General features: G+C 31.8%; 1 protein-coding gene across 1 annotated transcript in view; it reads right to left on the bottom strand.

The window, feature by feature from the left end:
* Positions 1-16,721, bottom strand: part of LOC134724714 (nudC domain-containing protein 3-like) — a 47,079-nt gene extending 30,358 nt beyond the window's left edge. Inside the window, exons 1-6 of the mRNA XM_063587895.1 lie at positions 16,537-16,721; positions 10,774-10,855; positions 9,406-9,517; positions 8,857-9,079; positions 8,018-8,120; positions 321-497 (exon numbers count right to left, since the gene is read on the bottom strand). Coding sequence (XP_063443965.1) covers positions 321-497; positions 8,018-8,120; positions 8,857-9,079; positions 9,406-9,517; positions 10,774-10,855; positions 16,537-16,643 — 804 coding nt within the window. The 5' untranslated portion in view covers positions 16,644-16,721. The remainder of the gene's footprint in view (positions 1-320; positions 498-8,017; positions 8,121-8,856; positions 9,080-9,405; positions 9,518-10,773; positions 10,856-16,536) is intronic.
* Positions 16,722-25,629: the final 8,908 nt, after the last annotated feature.

The following is a 25,629-nucleotide window of genomic DNA, read 5'->3' as shown; positions in this document are numbered from 1 at the left end:
CAACAATATCACATTTATAATATAATAAATAGAATAAATATAATGCCTCCCCATAAAAAAAGTTGCAGCAAAAATATTAATAGTGTTATTTCTTATATAAAAAGTTCAGTGTTTATTTGTTTAGAAATTGATAAGCAACTTCATGCCTAAGTGTGATGACATCATCGATTCCGATTTGTGATTTTATCTTCTGTCTCCATGAGAACACCAAGTTTACAATATTGAGAATGAAAATGTGTGCCATGACCTTGGGGAATTTGAATTCAACATTAAAAAGTTCCCATCCTTTTTAGACTAAAATATTATTTAATTATACAAACCAAAATATGTTCTGTAGGAACGAGATTCCATATTGATTCCTCTTTATTTATTTCCCAGCACAATTCTCCATTCATTAACTCTACCATCTGTCCCGATTCATCCTTATGGGATACTTTAATATGCTTCTTTTCAATACAAACTTTGATGTCTTTACCCTTTTTGATATAATTTGGAATCTGTAAAGAAAAATTCAGGTCAGGTTTATTCACAATAATAATTTTTGCTTTAATTTAAATTGTAAATACGGAGATATATAAAGAATAATTGCATTTATGTAATTTAATAATGACTTCATCAATAAGAATACCAAGCAAACCCACAATGTGAGTTGATAATCAACCTGATGAAGCCAGAAACAAAAATTAAGTGCCATTGTTTTTTATCGGCAATTTGTCTCAAAATGTTTTTCTTGCTGAGAATAAGGGATAAAATAAAACAATTAATTAATGAGGCTTTGGTGGTTGTTTTGTAGTATGAATGTTCAAATTCCCAATAAATATCATTATTTTCAGAAAGGGTGAATACATAATTACATCAATTTAATGATCTCTTGCATTCATATTCAATCAAACTAAGTTAAAACTTTGTACCTCAAACTAATTGCAACAGATTTTTTTTTAATTCTAATCAATAGCATTAAGCCCCAAATATACACAGAAAAAAGTCCCATAAAATCTTACTTGAGGAAAACTCAAAATCAGCATTTCTAATGTTTTATGGAAATAAACTCATCATTGATACCAGGACTTAATTTCATATATATGCCAGACACGCATTTCGTCTATAAAAGACTCATCAGTGATGATCGAATCCAAAAAAGTTTTTAAAAATCCAAATAAAGTACGAAGTTGAAGAATTAACATTTGAAAGGGAGATAACTCTGCAAAAATTAGGGTTTTTTCTGTCAGTTTTTAGTTGATTTCCTTTAAATTCATGTAAAGTATCATCCTTTCATGGGGATAAAAGTTCGTATTTGACTATAATATATAATCTTCTGCTCATGAAGTGTACAAAACCGAAGTGTTATGGGTATTTTATTTTTTGGCACATTTTTCATTAAAGAACTTAAAGAATTTATGGCTTTTTGACCATTTTATAATGTGAAAATGTTTTAGTTCTAATATATAGCATTAAGCCCCCAAAAATACGACGACTCAAATATCAAGAATCAATACTTTCTGTTGAAAAGAAGCAGTAAAGTTATAATTTTGTATCAATTTTTATTGATATTTCTGCCTTTTTTTCCAGAGCTACATGTACAGTACTTGCAACCTTAGGCGTTACTGTTTGACGTGAACTTGACTGATCGGTGAATGATCAATGACGGATGTTTGACTGATCGGTGAATGATCAATGACGGATGTTTGACTGATCGATGAATGATCAGTGATCGGTGACCCATAGGATCCGTCAGATAAGTCAAATAACCTACGTGAGAGTTACCATGTCATCGATCAATCAGTAAATAAAATTTATGCACGGATCGAACAGATACGTATATATTTCAAATTCTTATGTAAACCGAACTCAAGATACCTGTTTACAATCCATGAACGCGGACCTCAACGAAGACACCATAATTTACACGTTAATTTGTAATAAAATTGGTTGCAATAAAAAAAGTAAAAATAGTATAACAATAGAAGATGCTTAATTAAAGTGCTAATTGTTTGTGTTGATTAATAGTGTTGTATTAAATATTGTGAACATCAGAGACATATATAATACATAATTGTATTAAATGTGTCAGTTAACATGAACCTTTTCCTACGAAAATGCAAGTTATTTTCCCCCATTGGAATTTTGTACTTTTTATAGTTTAGAAAAAGTCGTTTTTCATAAGATTAAAAGAATGTCAGAGAAATCATTTTAAAATTTTGTTCGTATTGTAAAAAACTACCAGAAAGTAATCTCCTTTTTATTTAAAAAATGACACTATTTTATTTGAAATCAATCAACTCAAGATAAGTCTTTTAATTAGACTTGAGATATAATAAGAATTAAAATACTTAAACTTTTATTTTTGTGGAATAAGAATGTCATTATTGCTTTATTATGATTTTTGTACGCGTTGCCTAAAATGCAATTATTTCTTCATTTTACTGAAAATTATTGACCGCCATTGAATTTTTTTACTTTTTATAGTTTAGAATAGTTTTCTTTCATAAAATAAAAAAGGTCAGAGAAATCATACTAAAATCTTATTCAAATTGTGTAAAATAACCAAAATTATTCTTCTTTTTATTAAAAATGATACTATTTTATTTGAAATCAGATATTTTTACTATCTTGAGACAAGTCTTCTAATCAGAAATTGAGATATAATGAGAATTAAAAAAAATAAACTTTTATTTTTGTGGAAAAGGAATGCAGTTATTGACTTATTTTGATACAAATTATTAATCGTCATAAGATTTCAGTACCTTTTGTACATCACGATTGGTTGTCCTTCATAAAATATGCTTACTTTAAGGAAAAAGATATTAAATTTGTGTACGCGTTGCTAAAATGCAAATATTTCTTCATTTTACTGAAAATTATTGACAGACATTGAATTTTTGTACTTTTTATTGTTTAGAATAGTTTTCTTTCATAAAATTAAAAGAATGTCAGAGAAATCATACTAAAATTTTATTCGAATTGTGTAAAATAACCAAAATTATTCTTCTTTTTATTAAAAATGATACTATTTTATTTGAAATCAGATATTTCTACTATCTTGAGACAAGTCTTCTAATGAGAAATTGAGATACAATGAGAATAAAAAAAAATAAACTTTTATTTTTGTGGAATAGGAATGCAGTTATTGACTTATTTTGATACAAATTATTAACCTTCATATGATTTCAGTACCTTTTGTACATCACAGTGGGCTATCCTTCATAAAATATGCTAACTTTAAGGAAAGAGATATTAAATTTGTGTATGCGTTTATTTTATTGTATGCATTGCCTAAAATGCAAATATTTCTTCATTTAACTGAAAACTATTGACCGCCATTGAATTTTTGTACTTTTTATAGTTTAGAATACCTTTCTTTCATAAAATTAAAACAATGTCAGAGAAATCATTCTAAAATTTTATTGGCATTGTTTAAAATAGCCAAAATTATTCTTCTTTTTATTAAAAATGATACTATACTGAGTGCCAATGAAAACGCAACACTTTTGTTTTTCAAAAAAATCTTATAATTTTAATTTTATCTATATTAAAACTTTGTATAGTTGGTTGAAAATGACTTTTAAGACAATTGTCGACAATTTTACGGTTGAGTGATTTTTGGAACAAATGCGAAGTAAGGGTTATTTTGAACGGACATAAACCGAGTTTACCGCTTTTCAACATACCCACCATTTTCACGATTTTGTCATTTAAAGCTTGGCTAATGTCATGAATTTTCCCGCCCTTATTGTTAACAAACTGCAATAAACATCTGAGTAAATGCCAGGACTTTCTGACAATCAGCGACATGCAGTTTTGGGCATGATCCAGTGAAGCCTTTCACAGTATAAAATTACGAGAAGACTGAAGTTGTAGCCTCTACAATATCCCAAATCATCAACAAATTCAACCAAAATGAATCTTTTAATGATAAGCCACATCCAGCTCCGCAAGACCAATACATTTGGTCTTTAACATATATCTGATATCTACTATGATGGCTGTTTAAAGGTCACGAGAGTTCAATGGAGGTCACGGTAGAACTTTAGAAGCAATTTCAGTAAAGCACCATTTGCGCAAAAATTGTTAAAGAGCACCACAGTCTTTCCTTTGTGACATCTAAACAGACGTCTGGTGTAAACATCGAATTCTGTAGACCAAAAAACATTCATTATGTACCAAAAAACATCAGTGGTGGTAACATAGACATTTGGCACGCGCCTTGGCCAAAAGTTTTGCTTTTCTCTGAATTTTGGTCCAATCGAGCAAATTTTGCATCAGATTTAACATGGTTAAGACGATGAGAACCCCCACCAATATCATAATGTCAGCTTCAGTTTGCTTTGCGGGACAAGAGGAATAACATTCCTCGAGATCACATTAAACGTCCGGGATGATCAACTTCACGGCGCTGTAGAGATTGCACTGCACCACGGGGCTGTAACATTTTGTGTAAGGACTGTGAGTTGATGATTCGACATTGGATGTTTCGTTTTCCTATTGCACCCGAAAGATGACAAGGAAACAGTTTTTGTTTGATATCGATCTATTGTTGAAATTGTTAATTTTCAAGAAAAAATTATTTTGAAAGATTATCAGTTCTAGTATAAATTTTATTTTTGAAAAACCAAGTGTTGCGTTTTCATTGGCACTCAGTATATTTGATTTGAAATCAGTTATTTTTACCTTTTTGAGACAAGTATTTTAATCAGAATTGAGATATAATGAGAACTAAAATACATAAACTTTTATTTTTGTGGAATAAGAATGCAGCTATTGATTTATTTTGATACAAATTATTAACCTTCATATGATTTCAGTACTTTTTGTTCATCACGATTGGATGTTCTTCATAAAATATATGCTTACTTTAAGGAAAAGATATAAAATATTGATACGCGTTGCCTAAAATGCAAATATTTTTTCATTTTACTGAAAATTATTGACTGCCATTGAATTTTTGTACTTTTTATATTTAGAATAGTTTTTTTTCATGAAATTCAAAGAATGTCAGAGAATTCATACTAAAATTGTATTCGCATTGTTTAAAATAACACAAATATTTCTTCTTTTTATTAAAAATGATACTATTGTTTAAAATAACCAAAATTATTCTTCTTTTTATTAAAAATTATACTATTTTATTTGAAATCAGTTATTTTTACCATCTTGCATTCTTGAGAGAAGCCTTCTCCTTAGAATTAAGACATAATGAGAATTAAAATACTTAAACTTTTATTTTTGTGGAATAAGCATGCAGTTATTGATTTATTTTGATAAAAATACTTAACCGTCATATGATTTCAGTACTTTTTGTACAAGTTTAGCTGTTCTTCATAAATTATGCTTACTTTAAGGAAAAAGATATTAAATTTTTGTACACATTGCTTAAAACGCAAATATTTACTGAAACATTTTACTGAAAATTATTGACCGCCATTGAATTTTTGTACTTTTTAATAGTTTAGAACAGTTTTCTCTCATAAAATTAAAAGAATGTGAGAGAAATCATACTAAAATCTTATTCGCATTGTTTAAATTAACCAAAACTATTCTTCTTTTTATCAAAAATGATACTATTTTATTTGAAATCAGTTATTTTTACCATCTTACATTCTTGAGACAAGTCTTTTAATTAAAATTGAGATATAATGAGAATTAAAATACTAAAAATTTAATTTTTGTGGAATAAGAAGGCAGTTATTGATTTATTTTGATACAAATTATTAACCGTCATATTATTTCAGTACTTTTTGTACATCAGGATTGGCTGTTCTTCATAAAATATGCTAACCTTTAATTAAAAAGATATTAAAATTTTTTATGCGTTGCCTAAATGCAAATATTTCTTCATTTTACTGAAAATTATTGACTGCTTTTGGTTTTTTGTACTTTTTATATTTCAGAATATTTTTCTTTCATAATATTAAAAGAATGTCAGAAAATTCATACTAAAATTTTGTTCCCATTGTTTAAAATAACCAAAATTATTCTACTTTTTATCAAAAATGATACTATTTAATTTGAAATCAGTTATTTTTACCATCTTGAGACAAGTCTTCTAATTAGAATTGAGATATAATGAGACTTAAAATACTTAAACTTTTATTTTTGTGGAATAAGAATGCAGTAATTGCTTTATTAGGATACAAATTATTAACCACCATATGATTTCAGTACTTTTTGTTTATCAGGATTGGTTCTTCTTCATAGATTATGCTTACTTTAAGGAAAAAGATATTATTTTTTTTGTACGCATTACCTAAAATGCAAATATTTCTTCTCATATTGGAAAATATTTAAAAGTCTATTTCAATTAGTTGTTATGAATGATTTTCATATGTTTTTTGTAGAAAATGTGAATTATTCAAGAATAAATCTGCTTAAAATTATTAACCGCCATATGATTTCATTACTTTTTGTATATCAGGATTGGTTGTTCTTCATAGATTATGCTTACTTTAAGGAAAAAGAGATTATTTTTTTTTGTACGCATTACCTAAAATACAAATTTTTCTTCTCATATTGGAAAATATTGTAATTTCAATTGCAATCAGTTGTTATAAATGATGTTCATATGTTTTTTGGTAGAAAATGTGAATTATTCAAGAATAAATCTGCTTAAAGTTATTTCTTTCTTTTTAAGGAATATATTTATGTTTACCACCATTGGATTTTTGTACTTTTCATTGTTTAGGAGTAGTTCTTTTTTATTAAGGTAAAAAAAAGACTATCAGAAAAATATAATGTAATGTTATTTGCATTTTTTGAAATTTTTCATATTTCTTGTTAAAAAAACAGCAGTTATTTTTGTAATTTGTTATTTTAACGGCTTAGATTGTGACAGGAATATAGAAAGTCCTAGATTTTTTAAAAAGAATTTATGATGATAAGGATACAAAAATTTTAAATATTGAAAAAAATAGACTACATTTTTCAATAACCGATCCTTTCATTTTATTTTTACCCGAGTATGTTTGGAAAATAATAAAATCAAAAATGCGATGAAGACACCGTTTTAGAACTCGCCATGTTTGAAAATATATTACCTAGTAAATAAAACGAAAAAGACCATTCTTTAATGAAGATATTTTAATTCAGGTTTTATCTGTACATTTATTTTCATTTCAATTAATAAAAATTTTCTAAATAATTAATAAACCAATGTTTCTTTAAACGTTCGATTTTCACCAGTCGCCATTTTAATTAAATTAAACGAAACTTAGATTCCATAATTTGTGTTAGTTTATCATGAGACGTATTCAAGTTCAATCCATCATCAAGGTCGATCGGTACTATCCGTCTGACGGATTGCTGACGTGCGTATGACACGAACTTGACTGATCGGTGACTGATCGATGACCGCTGATTGATCACTGAAATATTAACGCCTAAGGTTGCAAGTACTGTATCTTCTATATCAATGCAAATTTCCATAGGAATTTTAAAATCATGATTTTTTATGTTTCCCTCAAGTTAAATTTTATGGGACTTTTTTCTGTGAAAATATGGGGTATAATGCTGAAGATTAAAACTTTAAAATCTTCTGTTGCAATTACTTCAAGGTAAGGGTAAAATTTTATGCTAGATTGACTGGACTGTCAGTGTATAAAAAATTGGTCATATTCACTGTTAAGGATTTGTATAACCCTAGGCCTACAACCTCATAAAAATTATGCATTTTTTGGTTAAATATTTACAATTTTGGGGTCCAAAAGGTGAGTTTCTTTAATGTACATCAAAGCCTAAGATTAGCAGATTTGATTTTTTTCTAACATTACTTTTTATTAAAACATAAAAAAAACTGTGTCTATGGTGTTCATGGTGTTAGGGAATAAAAGACAATTATAATAATATATAAGATTTTATTGATATTTAATTTGAAGTTCTCCAACTTGTGTCACAGTAGCCAGGGAAGCCATGGTTTCAGAAACTTCTGTCAGGACCCCTATTTGTATAAGGGATAAGTCATAATGTAATGCTTTTAGAGATAAATTGGTTTTCTGTATAAAGTTTTCGTGTGCATACAATGTACCTTTAGGCATATATCAAGATCTGTAATGCTCTGAGACCAGGAATAATTATCACGGATTGCACCATTGTAACTTTCAGAACTGGCTTGGTATATGGCTTGTTGTCTGGAGAAAAAAATGAAACAGTTGCATATTTACAATGTGCATAAAGGTGGTTATAGATGTCCAATGTCCTAAGATTGAACTTAATTTTTCAACATTTGTATATAAAACAAATCAATTTTCAAGGAAGCTGAAACACTTGCATTCATTCTGTAGGAAATTAAAATGAAAAATAACGGCCATCATGAACAAAAAGAAAGTTGGTTGCTGTCAAATATTGAATTTATTCATGTTTGATAAGAATTGTCCTTAATTGAAACCTATTACTCATTGTTCTTGATTATTTTGAAATTCTTAACTTTGACAGGATAAGCAGTTTTTAGACACATTTTATATTTTTATATAGATTAGACAGTTTGAATGGTTTAACACATGTCATTTTTGGGTCTCTTTATAACTTGCTGTTTGGTGTGAGCCAAGGCTATGTGTTGAAGACCGTACTTTGACCTATAATGGTTTGCTTTTACAGATTGTGACTTGGATGGACAGTTGTCTTATTGGAATTTTGGATCCTCAATGCTCTTCAACTTTTTACTTGTTTGGCTTTAATAATATTTTGATATGAGCGTCACTGATGAGTCTTATGTAGACGAAACGCGCGTCTGGCATACTAAATTATAATCCTGGTACCTTTGATAACTATACCACATCTTTTTATGTCTAAGATGTATGCACCTAACATATACAACATCTCCCTTTTGGCGAAATGAAAGATTGCAAGAAATATAAATCAACAAACCTTGCAAGTTCAGGATTGGCATCTTCTTCTATTTTTGCACTATTTGATTTTTGAGGAACAGAATCCTCTTTAATATCTTGTTGTAGTTTTGAATCAAGTTTGACTTCTGTGTTGGGTTGCTCCCCTGATTTATTTACAGTTTTTTCTGTGTCTTGATTTGGACGGTGAGTGGTTTTATTCTCATTAGAAACTTCTGTGTGTTCAGGGGTAGCATCTGAAACATCTGTGTTATACAAACATTAGAAAAGATAAAAAAGAATGAAAATGAAAAGAATTATTAATAATAACATTTAGCAGGTTATTTTATTTTTCTAGATGTAAAATAAAGGCCGAGATTTCTTATACAAAGATTGATTAATAAATGTGTCAAATATTTTTGTGGATAAAGCCATGGCTCATACCTAAAATTACCATAAATTAATTTCAACATGTTCATGATCTCATCATGGTCATCATGACATTAAAACTAATCAATATTGAACTCCTCTTTTTATCAAAATTTATTGAATATCTATTGAGGTATAATTAATATAATATACTAGTATATACTTTTAGTTTGTTGAGTGACTGTTGAAGCTTTTTCTTTATCCCTCTCTATCCTGTGTCCTTTACTTTTCTTCTGTTCATCCCCAGTGGTAATCTTCTCATACTTCTTAAATGCCTATCATAAAGTTCAACAATTATTTAATAGAAATTTATAATAAAAAAAAATGATCAACATCTATTTATTTCTATATCAGATAGAGTATATGGTCATCGGGATCATTTATCTATCATGTCTATTAATTTTGGGATTTTATTTGAATATATTTATTTTTTAACACCACTTTTAAGCACCACATTTAGGCTATTTCGTGGCTGCCAGTGTTTATTGGTGGAGGAAGCTAGAGTCCACAGAGAAAACCAATGATGACCTTCAATAGGCAAACCGACAATCCTAGTCATTTATAATTGAAGTTGAGTGTACCTTTAATGAATGGGGTTCAAACTCACAACCTCAGTGTTGACTAAATAATGGACCAGGCTAGTAATGACAGTAGTATCTACTTAGACCACTCATCCACTGAGGCCCCTATATACATTTTGTGAGCTTTAAAAGTACCTAAATTAAACGTACAAATGTATAAATATTTTGTTGTCATAACAATTGAAACCATACAAGATAGAAATGAGAAGAATGATTTCAAAGTACAAAAAAAAATGTATTTGGTATGAACATGATGAACAAATAACAAGAAATTGTATTTATTGTTTAAAATAGTTTATTATCTGTACACTTCTCTTAATTCTAATTGTATGCTACATGTATAAAACATGTAAATAATTGCCTATCAAATATCATTGACTTACTATCAGCCATGTTCCTACCATGATTGAGAAGTTGGGACCAAATTTTACCCTTCCCTGGATTTTTTAATCCCTAGGGCATGTAGGGGATGAAAACATGATTGCATATGATTATGATGGTGAAATTTGATTTTAAGGCATTCACATTTAGTGGATTATTTCTGACTTTGATGGAAAATTGTCCATCATTTAATATTTTGGGGTGACTATTTTACTGTAGAATACTATCTTTTTCCAGCATCTGTAGATCATTTTTGTAGATAAGTCATACATGTCATATATGGTTTACATTTCTGTTAAATTTTGTATGATGTACAGTACTTCTAAAACTGCATAACTAACATGACTAAATAGAAGACTAAGTAGACAAAATGTTTTCAACTAGAATGGACATATTTGATTGAGGTTCATGTACATACAATGTATGTAATGTATATATCATGTATATTCAATATCTTATTTGACCAATAGGCAATATAATTAAATTCAAATATAATACTATGAATACATTTTTCCTTAAGACTTGCTCTCAAACATATATCAGTTTTTACAATAATACAGTGTACCTACAGAAACCATTAAATTTGAAGCTGTTCCCGGTGGAAATCCTAACTTGTCTGTCTTTGATTTCATTATTCTGTAGTAGTCAGTTCTGTAATAGAATAAGTGTAGGACATGTAGGATATTAATAAGACCCTTCTCAAAACTTTAACATTTAAAGACAATATACTGTACAAGTATAGGGTCACCATATGGTCTCAATTGTCACCTAGGATTTAAGACACATGCATTTTATAGAACAAGTTCTACAATGTTGAAACTTGTGAACAATTATATAATATCTGACACCAAACTCCAATATTCAATAAAATTTTCAAAATTCGGAAATAAAATTTTAAATTACTTTATAATGATCATAATACCTGTAATAGATACTGTAGAAACATTAATCTTTGTGGGGTTAAAATTTCGTGGTTTTGTCTCTATATAAGATTTCATGGGGTTTAATTTCGTGGTTTCCAGTAAATGAAAGTGATATTATATGTAGGTTAAATTTTCGTGGGGGTCTTAATTTCGTGGAAATATTCTTTCCACGAAATAAACAAAATTAAATCCTCCACGAAAATTTCTGCTTTTACAGTATTCTCTGAAAATTTTCAGTTGGAAAAAGATGTAAAGTCAAGTTTTGCAGGTAAATTTGGTGTCATTTTATGCCCTTATACATGATATATTATTGTAAATGCTGTTTCGTTCTGACGTTGAAAAGTTTCGGGCGGAAATTATTAACTAGTTACTTTATTTTTCCTCTGGTTTAAAAGTTCCACCGGAACAAAGTGACTAGTTGAAAAGTTCCAACGGAACATATCAACTGGTTAGAAAGTTTATTTTTGCCAAATTAGTCAAAACCGGACCTAACAAACTAGCCCAAAACTTCCAGCGGAACTTATCAACCAGTCAATAAGTTCCATTTAAAGAATTGATGCAAAATAAAAGTGCAACATATTATATTTGAACCTTGCCAAGATACTGATTACAAAAGTTCCAACAGAACTTATCAACCAGTCACAAAGTTCAATTTGGAAAATTAATGCAAAGTAAAATAACGGAATAAGTTCTAATTAATTGTTATACATTAATCTGAAATTGATTTTTTAAAAGTACCCACATGAGGAGAGGTATTTTTCCCTCTCTTGAGGGTACTATGAATACTAAATTTGCATGATAATGCAACTTATTCCGTTTTATGTGAGCTATGAAATACAACTTAAATTTTGCTAACTAGTTGTTTTGATCATGTTGATCAGCAAGAACTTTCAACTAGCTTCATGAGCTTAGTCATTAATCCAGGACTTTTCAACTAGCTACTTTTTTCTGGAACTTTTCGACTGCACAGGGAATAAAACAACTAGTTGGAAAGTTCTATTGGAAGTAAATAACTAGTTGAAAAGTTCCGCTGGACCAAAGTAACTGACGGAACATAGTACCTGTTACATTATTGCTATCAAATTACAAGTTTTCATACCAAAATATGCTGTGATATAAACAACATGAACAATGTGTTACACAATCAAACATAAATCCGATTTAGGTGGAGAATATGAGCATCATGAGCATCTTATTTTCCCTACCAGTAGTTAATATCAATCCATGATTCCATTACAACTCGCAGTCAACTCAAATTGTCAAATTTTTAGCACCTCCCTCTTACCAATAAATGAATAATGATCAAGGATTGCAATCCTGCTGAATAAAGGCATACCCACTTTTGAAAAGGTGTTCCATCCTGGTGTACATGTATCTGTTTATTAAGCCCTACCGACTTGGCCGAACTAATGACAAAGAGTTTATTCCTGCTGAATTAAAGCATACAAAATTGCACCATTTATAAATTTTTAAAAAAGAGGTCTATTTTAAATTGAATGTTTAAATAGCTACAAAACTGTACATGTAGCTCTTCAGCCCTGAATTCATATTTATTGACATCTTGAAGTCTATGTCATGATGGTCATGATGGTTATTTAGAACTATGGACTGCTAATTGTCAAAATTCATCACAAGGACCACAAGCATGACAAGAGCTCCTGATCAACACCTGATCTGTAAAGCGATTGTTATACTTGAGTGTGGTAACAGCCTTTACCATTAGCATCAAACAGGGTTTTTCAGCAACTGTTAGCGTCAAATTGGTAAAAAAAAATCTGTGTGATTGTCAAAATATCCTTATTGTAATTTGTCAAGGTCTCTCATTTTTATCGCTACTATCATTTTTGGAAGAAATTTCATGTGAATCATTAAATTCAGGTAATTTTTTTTATCATCAAAAAGTAAGTGTACATTTACATTGTATTGTCATGCACCAAAAATTACCAGTAACTTCATTTGTCATATGACATTATTAGTTATCTTGGTGTAGTCAGGGGTGTACAGAATTTTACACTGTTGTTGAAAATTCATACACCCCTGATTACACCAAGATAATGAATTTATTTCTTTAGAAAATTTTTTTTCCTTATTTTAATACTTTGTCGTAAAATTCTGATAAAAAAATTTAAACGACAAAAGTAAAGTGTGTTTCACAACATTTCTGTTTATAGACAATGTAAGCAAAGTGTGCCGCAAAAATAATGGACCATTTACGATTATAAATAAAAGATGAAAGCAAAGTAATATTTTAACCAAATGCAAAGTGTGCAGTCAAGATCATTTCAGGTTACAGACGACGAATGCAAAGTGTGCAGTCAAGACCATTTGAAATATTAGGTGTGCATCCAACACTGTTTTTTTTAATAAACATACATGTTCAAACATACAAATTTTTATTTTTATTTTAACTTAACAATATTAATTAACATGATAACATTTTGGAAGGTTCATAATTTGTCTATAATAAACATCTGATGATGTGTTTTAATGCTTGAAAACTATTTCCACTTTTCCGATATTACAGTTACTGAATATTGGTCCCAATGGCTTGTTAGAAGTTTTAGTAATTGTCAAATTCTGCTGCACTCAACTTGGCGATTTCCTATTTCTGTGAAAAAACATTCATTTGAAAATAGTTGATTTATGTCAAAATCATTTAAAGTGTTAATTTCATCCAAACTACATGTAGGAGCTTGTACTAGTTCATTTGAAAAGCTGTTTTGATTGGGAATTGGAGGAAATGTTAACGTTCTGTGTGCTTTTGGAGCAGTTAACATTTCGTGTGCATGTGGAGCAGGTAACTGCAGTTGAGGTGTATTCATGGTAGCTGAAGGCTGTATCAACTTCTGAATGGCTTGGCCCGTTTCTTCTTTTTCTTGGTCCGACACATGATGATAAACAGCTAAAGAGTTGACAGATTTGTGACCTGTAACGGCCATAATTTGTGAATCTGCAAATTCATTCTTAAATAAAGCTGTTGTACTGGTGGCCCTTATTGAGTGATTGGTATAAATCTTGGATAAATTGCAAGCTTTACTCAGTTTTGTCATGAAGAACTTATAGAGTCTCTACCTAGCCCCTGTTTTGTATACCATGCACTGTCATTGTCAGAAAAAAGTATCTTTGGGACGCTGCCAAAGTCGATTGTTATCGGGGTGAAGTTTAGATAGAAGCTTTTCAAAAGAAGTTAATGGACACAGGGGCGAGTCCTTGTTTTCTGTCATAAAACCACCAAAATTCTCCTTTTCATTGTATCTTCTATTTTTAACTAACTCATCCCTTTGATTTTTTGACAAATTTTACTCCTGTATTTGGATTTACATCAACCATAAAAGTGTCCTTGGTCATTTCTGGTATGTTTTCTACACCTCTACGGCAAAAATACAGACGAATGTCCATTTGTACCTTGCTCAGCAACCCACATGGTGTGGCAGTTGACATGTTGATACTTGAATACAGTTTCTGTATGTCACAGTCCTCAATCGCAGGGTAGTGCTGTACATCTCCTTTTCCAAGTGTTTTCAGCCCAGTCATTGCTGTCTTAAAGATTTCATTTGACGACAAAAATTCTGTGTCCTTTATTATATCAAAAGTTTTAAGTGCGGCGGAGCCTTCAGGTGCCTATTTAGACCATATCTAAAATTGTCAAGAGATAAGGTTTTATGCATGTGTCCATCAGACGTACGGGTGTCCAAATAGAAACTACTCAAAACAACATTCAGTTCACTCGTGAGTAATTTTCGAACTGTGGATCTTCTTCTTTTTCTGTCAGGTACGCCCTAAGCATGTTTGCACTCTTTTTGTTTGATTTTGCAGTGTTTTTTGGCACAACATTTGCCCTTTTAACCAAAATTTCCTCTTCAGTATGACAGGCAAATCTTTTTGTCGCCATTGTTCAAGCAGATGTAAACAAATAGTTACTTCCCCTTTACTGCTTACACAAGCGAAACAGTGCATTGCAAATAATTCAAAATAACAATTGAGATTACTTCTTTTAATAAAAAAGGTAATAAATAACACATTTTATAATGTTTTTAGAAAGGAAATGTTTGTAACTCTATTATTTATTACTGCAGCGCGTAGTTAAATATTATTTTTTTTATCCCTGGGTAAACTGGGGTGGGGTATTATTTACACCCGGGTAATGTAGTTAACCAATCAGATTTCAAGATTATTCCTTCATAAGAAATAATGTATCCAGGTGTAATGATAAGTCGTTATACTAAGGCTATTTTTTTTCTTATTTTTTCTGTAGACTTAGCTTTAATTTTTTATAACCATGCATTGGCAAGCTTGATAACTCGTAATTGTTTGTCAGTAACTAAATGTACGATGATGTCCCATACGGAACCTTCTGACCTTGTTTGTTTACATTAAAATTTCAATGGCGTCAAAATCACGTGATGTCAATTCGTTATATCCAATCAAATTGCTCTACTGTCAATTAGGGGATTTTTCAGTCTACAGCAATTACGTTATTTCTTTCTGGGATATTGCTTCAAAATAGTTTGCAATAGTTCTGGGTTTTATTCAACAGGAAAACTCTTTTTTTGCCATCCCTTTTGACATCAAGGGAATTTTGTATGAATATTTACCTACAGTCATGATGGTCAGAATATCGATCTTTTTATAATGAATAAAAAGAAAATTCTATGAAAAATAAATGTAAATTGTTTCTCATCAACCAACTCTATATGCCTGTTTAAAATTATGGCATGGACATCGTTTTTTCATATAGTTTTCCTTTCATATTGGTTGGGTTTTTTTCACGGGAAAATCGAGAAAGAGGTAAGGAGCATGTCATTTTTAAATTCCTAAAAATACGATTTGCTTGACCTGTATTGCCTGCCACAAGATTGATGACGCTGAATGGAATGCACACAAAGCAATGGAGGCCGGAAATGGGATTTTGTGAAGTTCAAGAATGTTTTTAAATATTCGGAAGTTGGGATTGAAACGGGCATTAGAAAATTGGCATTTTTTGGCAATAATTGAGAACAACAATGAAAACTTACCTTTAGAAATGTTTTTTTATTCAAAAGTGCAGAAAAAACGTATTTTGCACTGTTTTTCTACGCCAGAAGTACCGTAGTGACATCAATGCGGAGTTTCCCCCGTGTGTTAAGTTCAAACACAAATACCTAACGAACTGACAAGATGAACGATCTTAGACTACGGTAGGATATGATATCCTCATTATGATCCTTAAATTTAGATTTATTCACTAAATTTAGGCACTTGTTTCTATCTATGGGAAGGTTGACCATATCCATATAAATAGAAGCACCTATTTATATGGATAGTCAACCTTCCCATGGATAGAAACAAGTGTCTGTGGACCTAGCCTAGGTCAGGCTAGGATGTTGATACATAAACTGATAAAAAAGACAATAAAATATTTATGCAAACCTTCTAAACAAAAAACCAAATACTGCGTCTAGAAATCCAGAAATATTGCCTTCATTCTGAAGAATTCCAATCAAAAGATTGTCATATTGTTGGTTTTTATCGTCCATCGTAATATGTCTTATTTTTATAATTATTTTTCCTAATGGACAGCAGACTTACGGGGAAAGAAACCAGTGTATCGCAAGTCATTATTATTGTTCCATATAAGTTCCTCCTATTTAAAGAGCACTCGTAATATCACTTCATAACCTCGACAAAAACTATGTCATGAGTGGCTAGACTAGAAGGATATTTTATTTCATTTGGCATTAAATAGACAAATATTTAATAAAACTATACGATACGTTTGTTGAATATCATACATTATCTGAAACCTGCCGTGGCATAATATAGCTGAATCCGGCTAGTATAAGTAAATCAAATGATATGTATTTTTCAATAATACGTATAAAAGTACAGCTAGGCGCCTTTTTATACACCTGGAAAAAAGTAATGCAGCACTTCCATTGAAAACAATGTAAAATGACATGATTGTAGCATGTGTATACATCAACATTCTACACGAATCTGTTAAAATTAAAGTTTTGTCATCTAATATGTGCTCTTTTAAAATCATATGTAGATAATAACATTTGAGTTCTGATTTACGGATATCTGTGCTTCTGCTTCTTCTTCTGCTTCTGCCAGGTAATAGCCACAATCAACGGACTGAATTTACTGCCATGGTTTGGTACGCATATTCGACCACCCCTCCCTCCAAAATTTCAGTATAAAAGAGGGACGAAAGATACCAAAGGGACAGTCAAACTCATAAATCGAAAATAAACTGACAACGCCATGGCTAAAAATGAAAAAGACAAACAGACAAACAATAGCACACATGACACAACAGAGAAAACCAAAGAATAAACTACACGAACCCCACCAAAATCAAGGGGTGATCTCAGGTGCTCCGGAAGGGTAAGCAGATCCTGCTCCACATGTGGCACCCGTCGTGTTGCTTATGTGATAACACATCCGGTTAATAAAATTGAGAAAGGAAATGGGGAATGTGTCAAAGTGACAACAAACCGACCATAGAGCAGACAACAGCCGAAGGCCATCAATGGGTCTTCAATGTATCGAGAAACTCCCGCACCCGTAGGCGTATTTCAGCTGGCCCCTTATAAAATATGAATACTAATACAGTGATAGTGGACGTCATACTAAACTCCGAATTATACACAAGAAACTAAAATTAAAAACCACACAAGACTAACAAAGGCCAGAGGCTCCTGACTTGGGACAGGCGCAAAATTGCGACGGGGTTAAACATATGTTTATGAGATCTCAACCCTCCCCCTATACCTCTAGCCAATGTAGAAAAGTAAACGCATAAGAATATATTAATACGCACATTAAAATTTAGTTCTAGAGAAGTCCGAGTCCGATGTCAGAAGATGTAACGAAAGAAAATAAATAAAATGACAATAATGCATAAATAACAACAGACTATTAGCAGTAAACTGACATGCCAGCTCCAGACCTCAATTAAACTGATTGAAAGATTATGTCTTCATTATATGAATATCAGTCACATCCTTCCCGTTAGGGATTAAGTATCATACTATCATAAAATATATGAGAAGAACATAACCTGTTTTTTTTTTAAATAAATGTGTTTAGTTCCGATGCAAAGACCCTATTTTAATGAATCATTATTAAAGCCAAAATAAGCAATCTGTAATGACCTGACAACAGTATCGTACCTATATCACTTCTTAATAAGTCTGTGTAAAGGTTTTCTAAGCTTTTGAGGTGAATACTGACATTTTTGTGCTTTCCAATGAATATTGCCTTAAAAGATTGGATGTGAAATACCTGAACGTTTAAGATGTCTGCATGTTGAGTTACATTTACAAATTATTTCCTTATACCGATGATAAAATTTAGTAAATGTTTTGACTAGTTTGTGATATCAAAAACCCTGGTGTAATAATTTTTCAGTGATACATAAATTTCTCTCGCTAAAATTAGAAACGTTGTTACATACACGAGCGAATCGTACAAGTTGAGATATTTAAACACCATAAGATGGTGATAAGGGAACGTCACAATTTAACATGTTTAAAATGGATAATTAACGATAGGAAATGAAAAGTTATCTCTTTTATCATTATTTTTTGTATTAAGCTTCCTGTTAATGACAGAGATATCAAGATCGAGGAAAGGGCAGTTGTTATTGTTAGTATTAGCTTTATTCAAAGTAAGTTCAACAGGATAAATTTCTTTAGTATACATAATGAAGTCGTCATTATTGAGAGCCAATTTATCATCAAAATATCTAAAAGTATTGTTAAATTTTTGTATCAAATGTTGTTTCGATGGGTCTTTGCTAATTTTAGTCAGAAGTTGTAACTCATAACAATACAAAAACAGGTCTGCAATAAGTGGTGCACATTTAGTTCCCATTGGAATTCCAATAACTTGACGAAATACGGAATCTCCAAAGCGAACAAAGATGTTATCAAGTAAAAATTCAAGCGCATATATCGTATCAAAACATGTCCAATTGACATACTTCTTTTAATTTGTTTATTGCTACTAAAAAAATGACCTACAAGAGTTTGAACATATGTACTCGCATTCTGACTTTTTAAATGCCCAGTTAATTAGGGATGGTCATTTTTAAGAATATGAAGCAAAGTGGTATATAGGGTAGAAAAATCAAAACTTCGAACAGATTCAAAATCACCAATATATGTATGCAATTTATCAAGTACTTCCAACGAGTTTTTGACACTCCAAAAGTAGTTTATTCCACTATTTTCAAAGGCCTAAATATTCTAATTCGGTAGGTCACATTCATGAAAGGGAAGGGGATTGTAGGTACGACGTAAGGAAAATATCCGATATCATTTGTGAAACGGGTATTCCATAAAAGTCAACCATTTCGTGATGGCGTCCGTAAAATTTACGAAGGAATGATCTCAACTTCACCATTTGGAACTCTTGGTTTAATAGCTTCCTTGTGAGCAGCAACCCTCTATCAAGAAAATCATGATAGGAAATACAAGCACGGGAATATCGTATCAATTGGGAGATATATACCTCTTATCCAGGTGCTGCTGGAATATTGCTATTTAGAAATAGAAAGTTCACAATTAGAAAGCTAAAATAATAACTTATGTCGTAAAGTTTTGTTTTAAAATTTAATTCAGCTTTGTAATCGAGGCTTTAAAGGCCAATCGGTGTTTTCGGTAGTCACGGGATGCTGATGGTACTGGGAAGAATTTACCATGCATATTTTGTGTCATTCTTTTCGGTGGTATTAGACCTACCTTCCTTTGACATGACCACTTTATTGTTGTTTATTTTGAATAGCATTGTAAGTCTCGCTTCTTTCCTTCTCTGTTGTAGGGATGTCCATTTCAGATGTTGTAGCATCAAGTTAACGCTGGAGTGGTTATGATGTTTGTTAGATACATAGCGAGCTCCTTTTCTTTTTACCATGTCAAGTCTGTCAGTCTCTGTCTTAAGGTATGGATCCCATACTGGACTGGCATATTCTAAAATTGGACGTACCAATGTTTTATAGGCATTCTCCTCCACTGTAGTTGATCCTTTATTTAATTTTTTTTTAGGAAACCAATTGTTCGATTTGCCTGGTCATTCCATCTGAGTTCGGATGTAAATGTGCAGCCTCGATATTTTGCACCGCTGACTGACTCAAGAATTTGACCATGTAGGCTGTATGAAGTTGCAATTGTGTTGTTTTTCCTGCTAATGGCGAGTACGTTGCATTTGTCAAGGTGGAATGACATTTTCCATTTTGATTTCCATATTCCAAGTTTGCCCAGATCTAGTTGTAAATCATGTGAATCTTTGTCTGATGATATCATAAGGTAAGCTATTGTGTCGTCGGCAAATAGTCGGACTGTAGATTTAATTCCATCTGGTATGTCGTTAATGTAGAACAGGAATAGTGACGGCCCAAGTACTAAGCCACGGGATACTCCTGACTCTACGTCAATATGAGATGAACTTTCGCCATCAACAACTACTGCTTAGACAGGAAGCTAGAGATCCACTTATTAACATTTCCTTTAATACCATAGTGTTCCAGATAATGCATTAGGAGACTGTGACCGACCGTATCAAAAGCGTTCGAAAAGTCCATAATGAGAACATCCGTTTGCTTTCCTGTGCTCATGTTGTTGGTGATGTCATCCACAAATTCAATCAACTGGGTTTCGCATGATCTTTTGCTACGAAATCCATGTTGTAATGAATATAGAATGTTGTGGATATCTGCATGATTCATAATATGGCTAGTTATTATGTGTTCCATGAGTTTTATACAGCAGATGCATGTTTGAGATATTGGGCGATAATTATCTGCATTGTATCTCTCTCCTTTCTTGAAGACTGGGCTTACGTTGGCGTTCTTCCAGTCAAATGATACTTCCCCAGTATTAAGTGATGTTGTAAAGATGATAGTTAGAATGGGGGCTTTCTCGGTTGCAAGTTCTTTAAGTATTCTAGGTTTTAGATTATCTGGTCCTAAAGTAAAGTTTTATTTGGATTTATTTTTGTAAAAAATTTCAGCAATCTTCTTTCTGTAATATTTAGATCTTTAGCAGAAGGGAACTGAACTGGCATGTTACAACGAGATTTGAATTCTTCTGGACTATATGTTTCTTTGGACGAACTGCAGATTGAAACTACTTACCCTGTCCACAGGGTGTGAGTGAAGAACTCCATTACAATTAAGTGGTGCTACACCGCTACGAAAAGTCTTCATATGGTTGATTTAAGTCCAGAAACGTTTTATATTGCTGTGTGGTTGGGTTTCTTCTTTATGTGTTACTATATTTTCGATGTACTTCCAATATGCACGACGTAGTTCTCTCTGTATTTTTTGCCTGGCTTCTTTGAATTTTGATGTATTCTTAGGATCCGCTGACCTTTTTCTTTCTTTTGTATAGTCTGTCACGGCGGCGTATTAATTTACGTACATTCGGTGTTAGCCAAAGTAGGCTATCTTTTGTTTTTGCTATCTTGTGCGGGATATGGTTTGTTACACATTGGTTGAGCTTGGTTTTGAACAATAACCAGGGTTCATCTGCTGAGCTTTCAATTGAAGCTAGATTTCTGATCTTTTGATGAGTTTGGATTATTTCCTCTTTGATGGTTTCCCAGTTTGCCTTTCTGTATAAGGGGATGTACCGAGGTTTTGTTTCCTAGATAAGGACTGGGTGTCTATTTCTCTGAAGACAATGTCGTGGTCTGAAACCCCAGGTATCACTGTTGTGCGTACGCGTGTTAAGCCTGTTGGATTGTTCGTGTTATATGAGGTTGGACTTGAATGCCTGCTAGTCATCAATGTTCAATAGGCTAGGTGGTAGATCATTCGAGTTTGTGATGGTTCATACGAAGAAGCTATGTTTTTTTTTGTTCAAAACTTGATCCTTATCTGACAAATTGTCGTTGATTGAACTGACGCATCATTCTTGCCGGTGTCAAGTATTCTGGAATCTGGTGAATTACTTTGTAAAACAGAAGTAAACGTGATGTTTTTCGTCTCTCCTATAGTTGTGTTAGTTTTAGGTACTATAAAAATTTGGGTTTTACCAACATGACCAAATACTTTTGATTCGTTTATGGTTTAAAAAAACATTCCACTTGTGTTTTTTTTTATATTTCGGTGTTGAAATTGAAAAAAAATAAAATGAAAAGAAAATGTGGGTTCATATTCCTGTGCCGATTTTTGGTGGCTAATAAATTTGAAAACGATTCTGACACGACCAATAAGCCAAAACACAGGGCCGGTTTATAATAAATAAAAAAACATACTGCATAATTTAATTATATGTCTCTTGTTATGACCTGTTATGTTATAAGTATTATTCCTGACATGTTCTAGTAATTAGACATCCATGACTAACAAAGTAATATGGCATTTATAAGATCTACACGAAATGTTCACCTACAATGATTTCTGTTGATTAACTTTAAGCTGTCGGTGATGATAATATTGATTAAATTTTGAGATTTGTTCCACCGACGTATTGTTGAATAAACAAAACTGATATATTCCATATGCAGGCGCTGTTGGAATGTTGCTAAATGAAAATGGAAAGTCTACAATTCGGCGATTGAAAGCATTTCGTAAACTTTGTGTTAATTTTTTTTGTTTTAAAACGACGTCCATTGTCAATTTCTTGAAATTACTCATATTATTAGACAGACCTGACTGTATCTGTTGTATCTTCAATATCAAGTTCTATGGGATGGATACGTCCACTATAGTCACCAAATTTGATTTTTTATCTAGGAGATAAGTGATCATCTTATATACCGGAAAGCTGAGTTAAAGGAAAATGCTAGCCTCTGTTCATTCCTGTATATACGTTAGCAACTTTTTTTAAGAAACAAAAGTAAAGCAGGACCATTGTTTTCATTTTTACCAGAAGTTTGAATGGAAACAAGTGTGTGGTTAGGATAGAAAAGTCGAATGACTTGTTTAAATTCTATATTGCAAGAGAAAAGAATTTAAGATTGAATGTAAAAAATAAATAAAAAAAAGAGCAAAAAAATAATAATATTGTATTTTATTTGGCCTTTTTAACCCCTTTTTTGAATTCGAGCGTCACTGATGAGTCTTTTGTAGACGAAACGCGCGTCTGGCGTAAATAATTTTATCATGGTATCTATGATGAGTGTATTTACAACCACTGGATCGATGCCACTGCTGGTGGGGTTTTAATTCCCCGAGGGTGTCACCACCCTAGTAGTCAGCACTCCTGTGCTGACATGAAATATCATTGATGTCCAAGGATTTATGAGTTTTGAACAGCGGTATACTACTGTTGCCTTTATTTATATATGAATATATTTATAAATTAACTGTTTACAAAACATTTGAATTTTTGAAAAACTAAGGCTTTTCTACCATCAGGAATAAATTTTCTTAGTTGTATTTGGCAAAACTTTTTAGAATTTTGGTCTTAATGCTCTTCAACTTTGTACTTTATTTAGCCTTTTAAACCTTTTTTTTATTCGAGCGTCACTGGTGAGTGTAGATCTTTTGTAGAAGAAACGTGCGTCTAGCTTAAATACCAAATTTTATCCTGGTAGCTATGATGAGTTTATTGATGTCCAAGAATTATTTTTATATGTAAAAGTCTCTTATCGAAATCGCAAAATTAAAAGCTCAATGGATCGATGCCACTGCTGGTGGAGTTTTAATTCCCCGAGGGTATCACCAGCCCAGAAGTCAGACACATCATTGATATGGTCATATTTATAAATTAACTCTTTACAAAACTTTTGTATGTTTGAAATACTAAGGCTTTTCTACCTCAGGAATATATTACATTAGCTGTATGTGGCAAACTTTTAGGAATTTTGGTCCTTAATGCTCTTCAACTTCGTACTTTATTAGCAGTTTTAACTCTTGTAGATTCGAGCGTCACTGATGAGTCTTTTGTAGACAAAATTTGCGTCTGGCGTAAATACTAAATTTAGTCCTAATATCTTTGATGAGTTTATTTATTTACATCAAACAAATTTTAAAAAATCCTGTCATATCCCTGCCTTGGTAAAGACATTTCCTTATGCAGAGAGTAGTGGGTTAAACCTGGCGTTTAGCTAGCTGAACATCTTAATTAAATGACAGTCGCATATAATTCCATAATACTGGCAACAATGTGTAGGCAAAATAAACAGACACAATTGGTGAAAATGTCAAAAACTATGGTACAGCATTTTATAATTATTTAAATCTGAATCACTATGATGAAAAACCAACTATGCCAACAAAATAAACCAAAGTGATCTTTCCTAGAGTTGGTAGTTTCACCATTACTTTGAAGCCCGGCTTTGAATGCTGATGTTAATTTTGTTAATAATATAGAAAGAGGTTTCGCAGAGTACTTGAACAACCAAGCAATTAACCTTATTTGTAAGGACATTTGTTGAATTTAATCATCCAATACAATGACGGAAGAACCAGTTATCAATCTTTGGTTGAAATTCCAGACTTATGATTAATCAGAACTAACAACCAGTTGATTGTCGCGGGGGTATATGTTGCTTTTCCAAGTGAATTGTCTTTATTTCCTTATGGTTTTATATGCGGGGACGACCACATCCTGGAAGTAGGACAGGTGATTGGCACACAATTAGTCTTTAAAGATTGATGTATTATGGGCATTTAAAAACTCATTCAGTTTACAGAAAAACTGAACGGACGGGTAATATCGATACGGTATCGTTCTTTCTTAAATAATTTTAGACTGTTGTTTTCTCCCCGACGAACTGTGACAAACACGGTATTGAAGAAGTAGAACTATTGTATTTCTATAGTATTTTTATTTTTTTTAGAAAGAGATTAACTGGGAAATGGGAAGAAAGAAAGATTGGTAATTGAATGTGTGAATGGTTGCGAATAAAAAAAATGCCTGTGCAAGTGGTTTGCCAAATGTGTTCGTGTATGAATGAGAGACAGTGTTAATGGGAGAGTGAGAGAGGGAGAATGTTGGTGTACGAGATTATCTGACCATGCAGTGGAGTTATTTTGAATAGTTGCAATTGATGAATTGGGTGAGTGAATGATCAGTAGGTTAGATAAATACAACAATGAGACATTGATTTGCATGGTGTGTGTGTGGTGTGTGGTGTGTGGTGTGTGGTATGTGGTGGTGTACTATAATAGTAGTCTCAGGTGTGTGGTAAGTAGGAAAAATTTATATCACCAAAATACTCCACTCAGAGGAAAATTAAAAACGCAAAGTCCTTTAAAAAATCAAATGGCAAAATCAAAAGATCAAACCCTTCAAACAACTTTTAGCTATTGTCATTTTCCTGACTCGGTAAAACTAGCATAATTATATATCAAATATTTCAAGACCTCTGCATTTCGATTTCATGGTGTTCTTGAATACAAAAGTTTTGTAAATTCAGGCCTCATAACAAATGTCACGATGGTAGTGACCGTCTGTATAGAAAAGTGTTAAATAACACGTAATTTTGTGCACTACATCAGCTGGTTGACGATTTAGTAATAAACTTATTTGTTCCAATAGTCGAAAACACAGCTTTGTCCTCTTT

This window comes from Mytilus trossulus, chromosome 7 (genome assembly GCF_036588685.1).
Source record: "Mytilus trossulus isolate FHL-02 chromosome 7, PNRI_Mtr1.1.1.hap1, whole genome shotgun sequence".
NCBI classification, from domain to species: domain Eukaryota; kingdom Metazoa; phylum Mollusca; class Bivalvia; order Mytilida; family Mytilidae; genus Mytilus; species Mytilus trossulus.
This window is presented reverse-complemented; position numbering and strand designations above follow the sequence as displayed.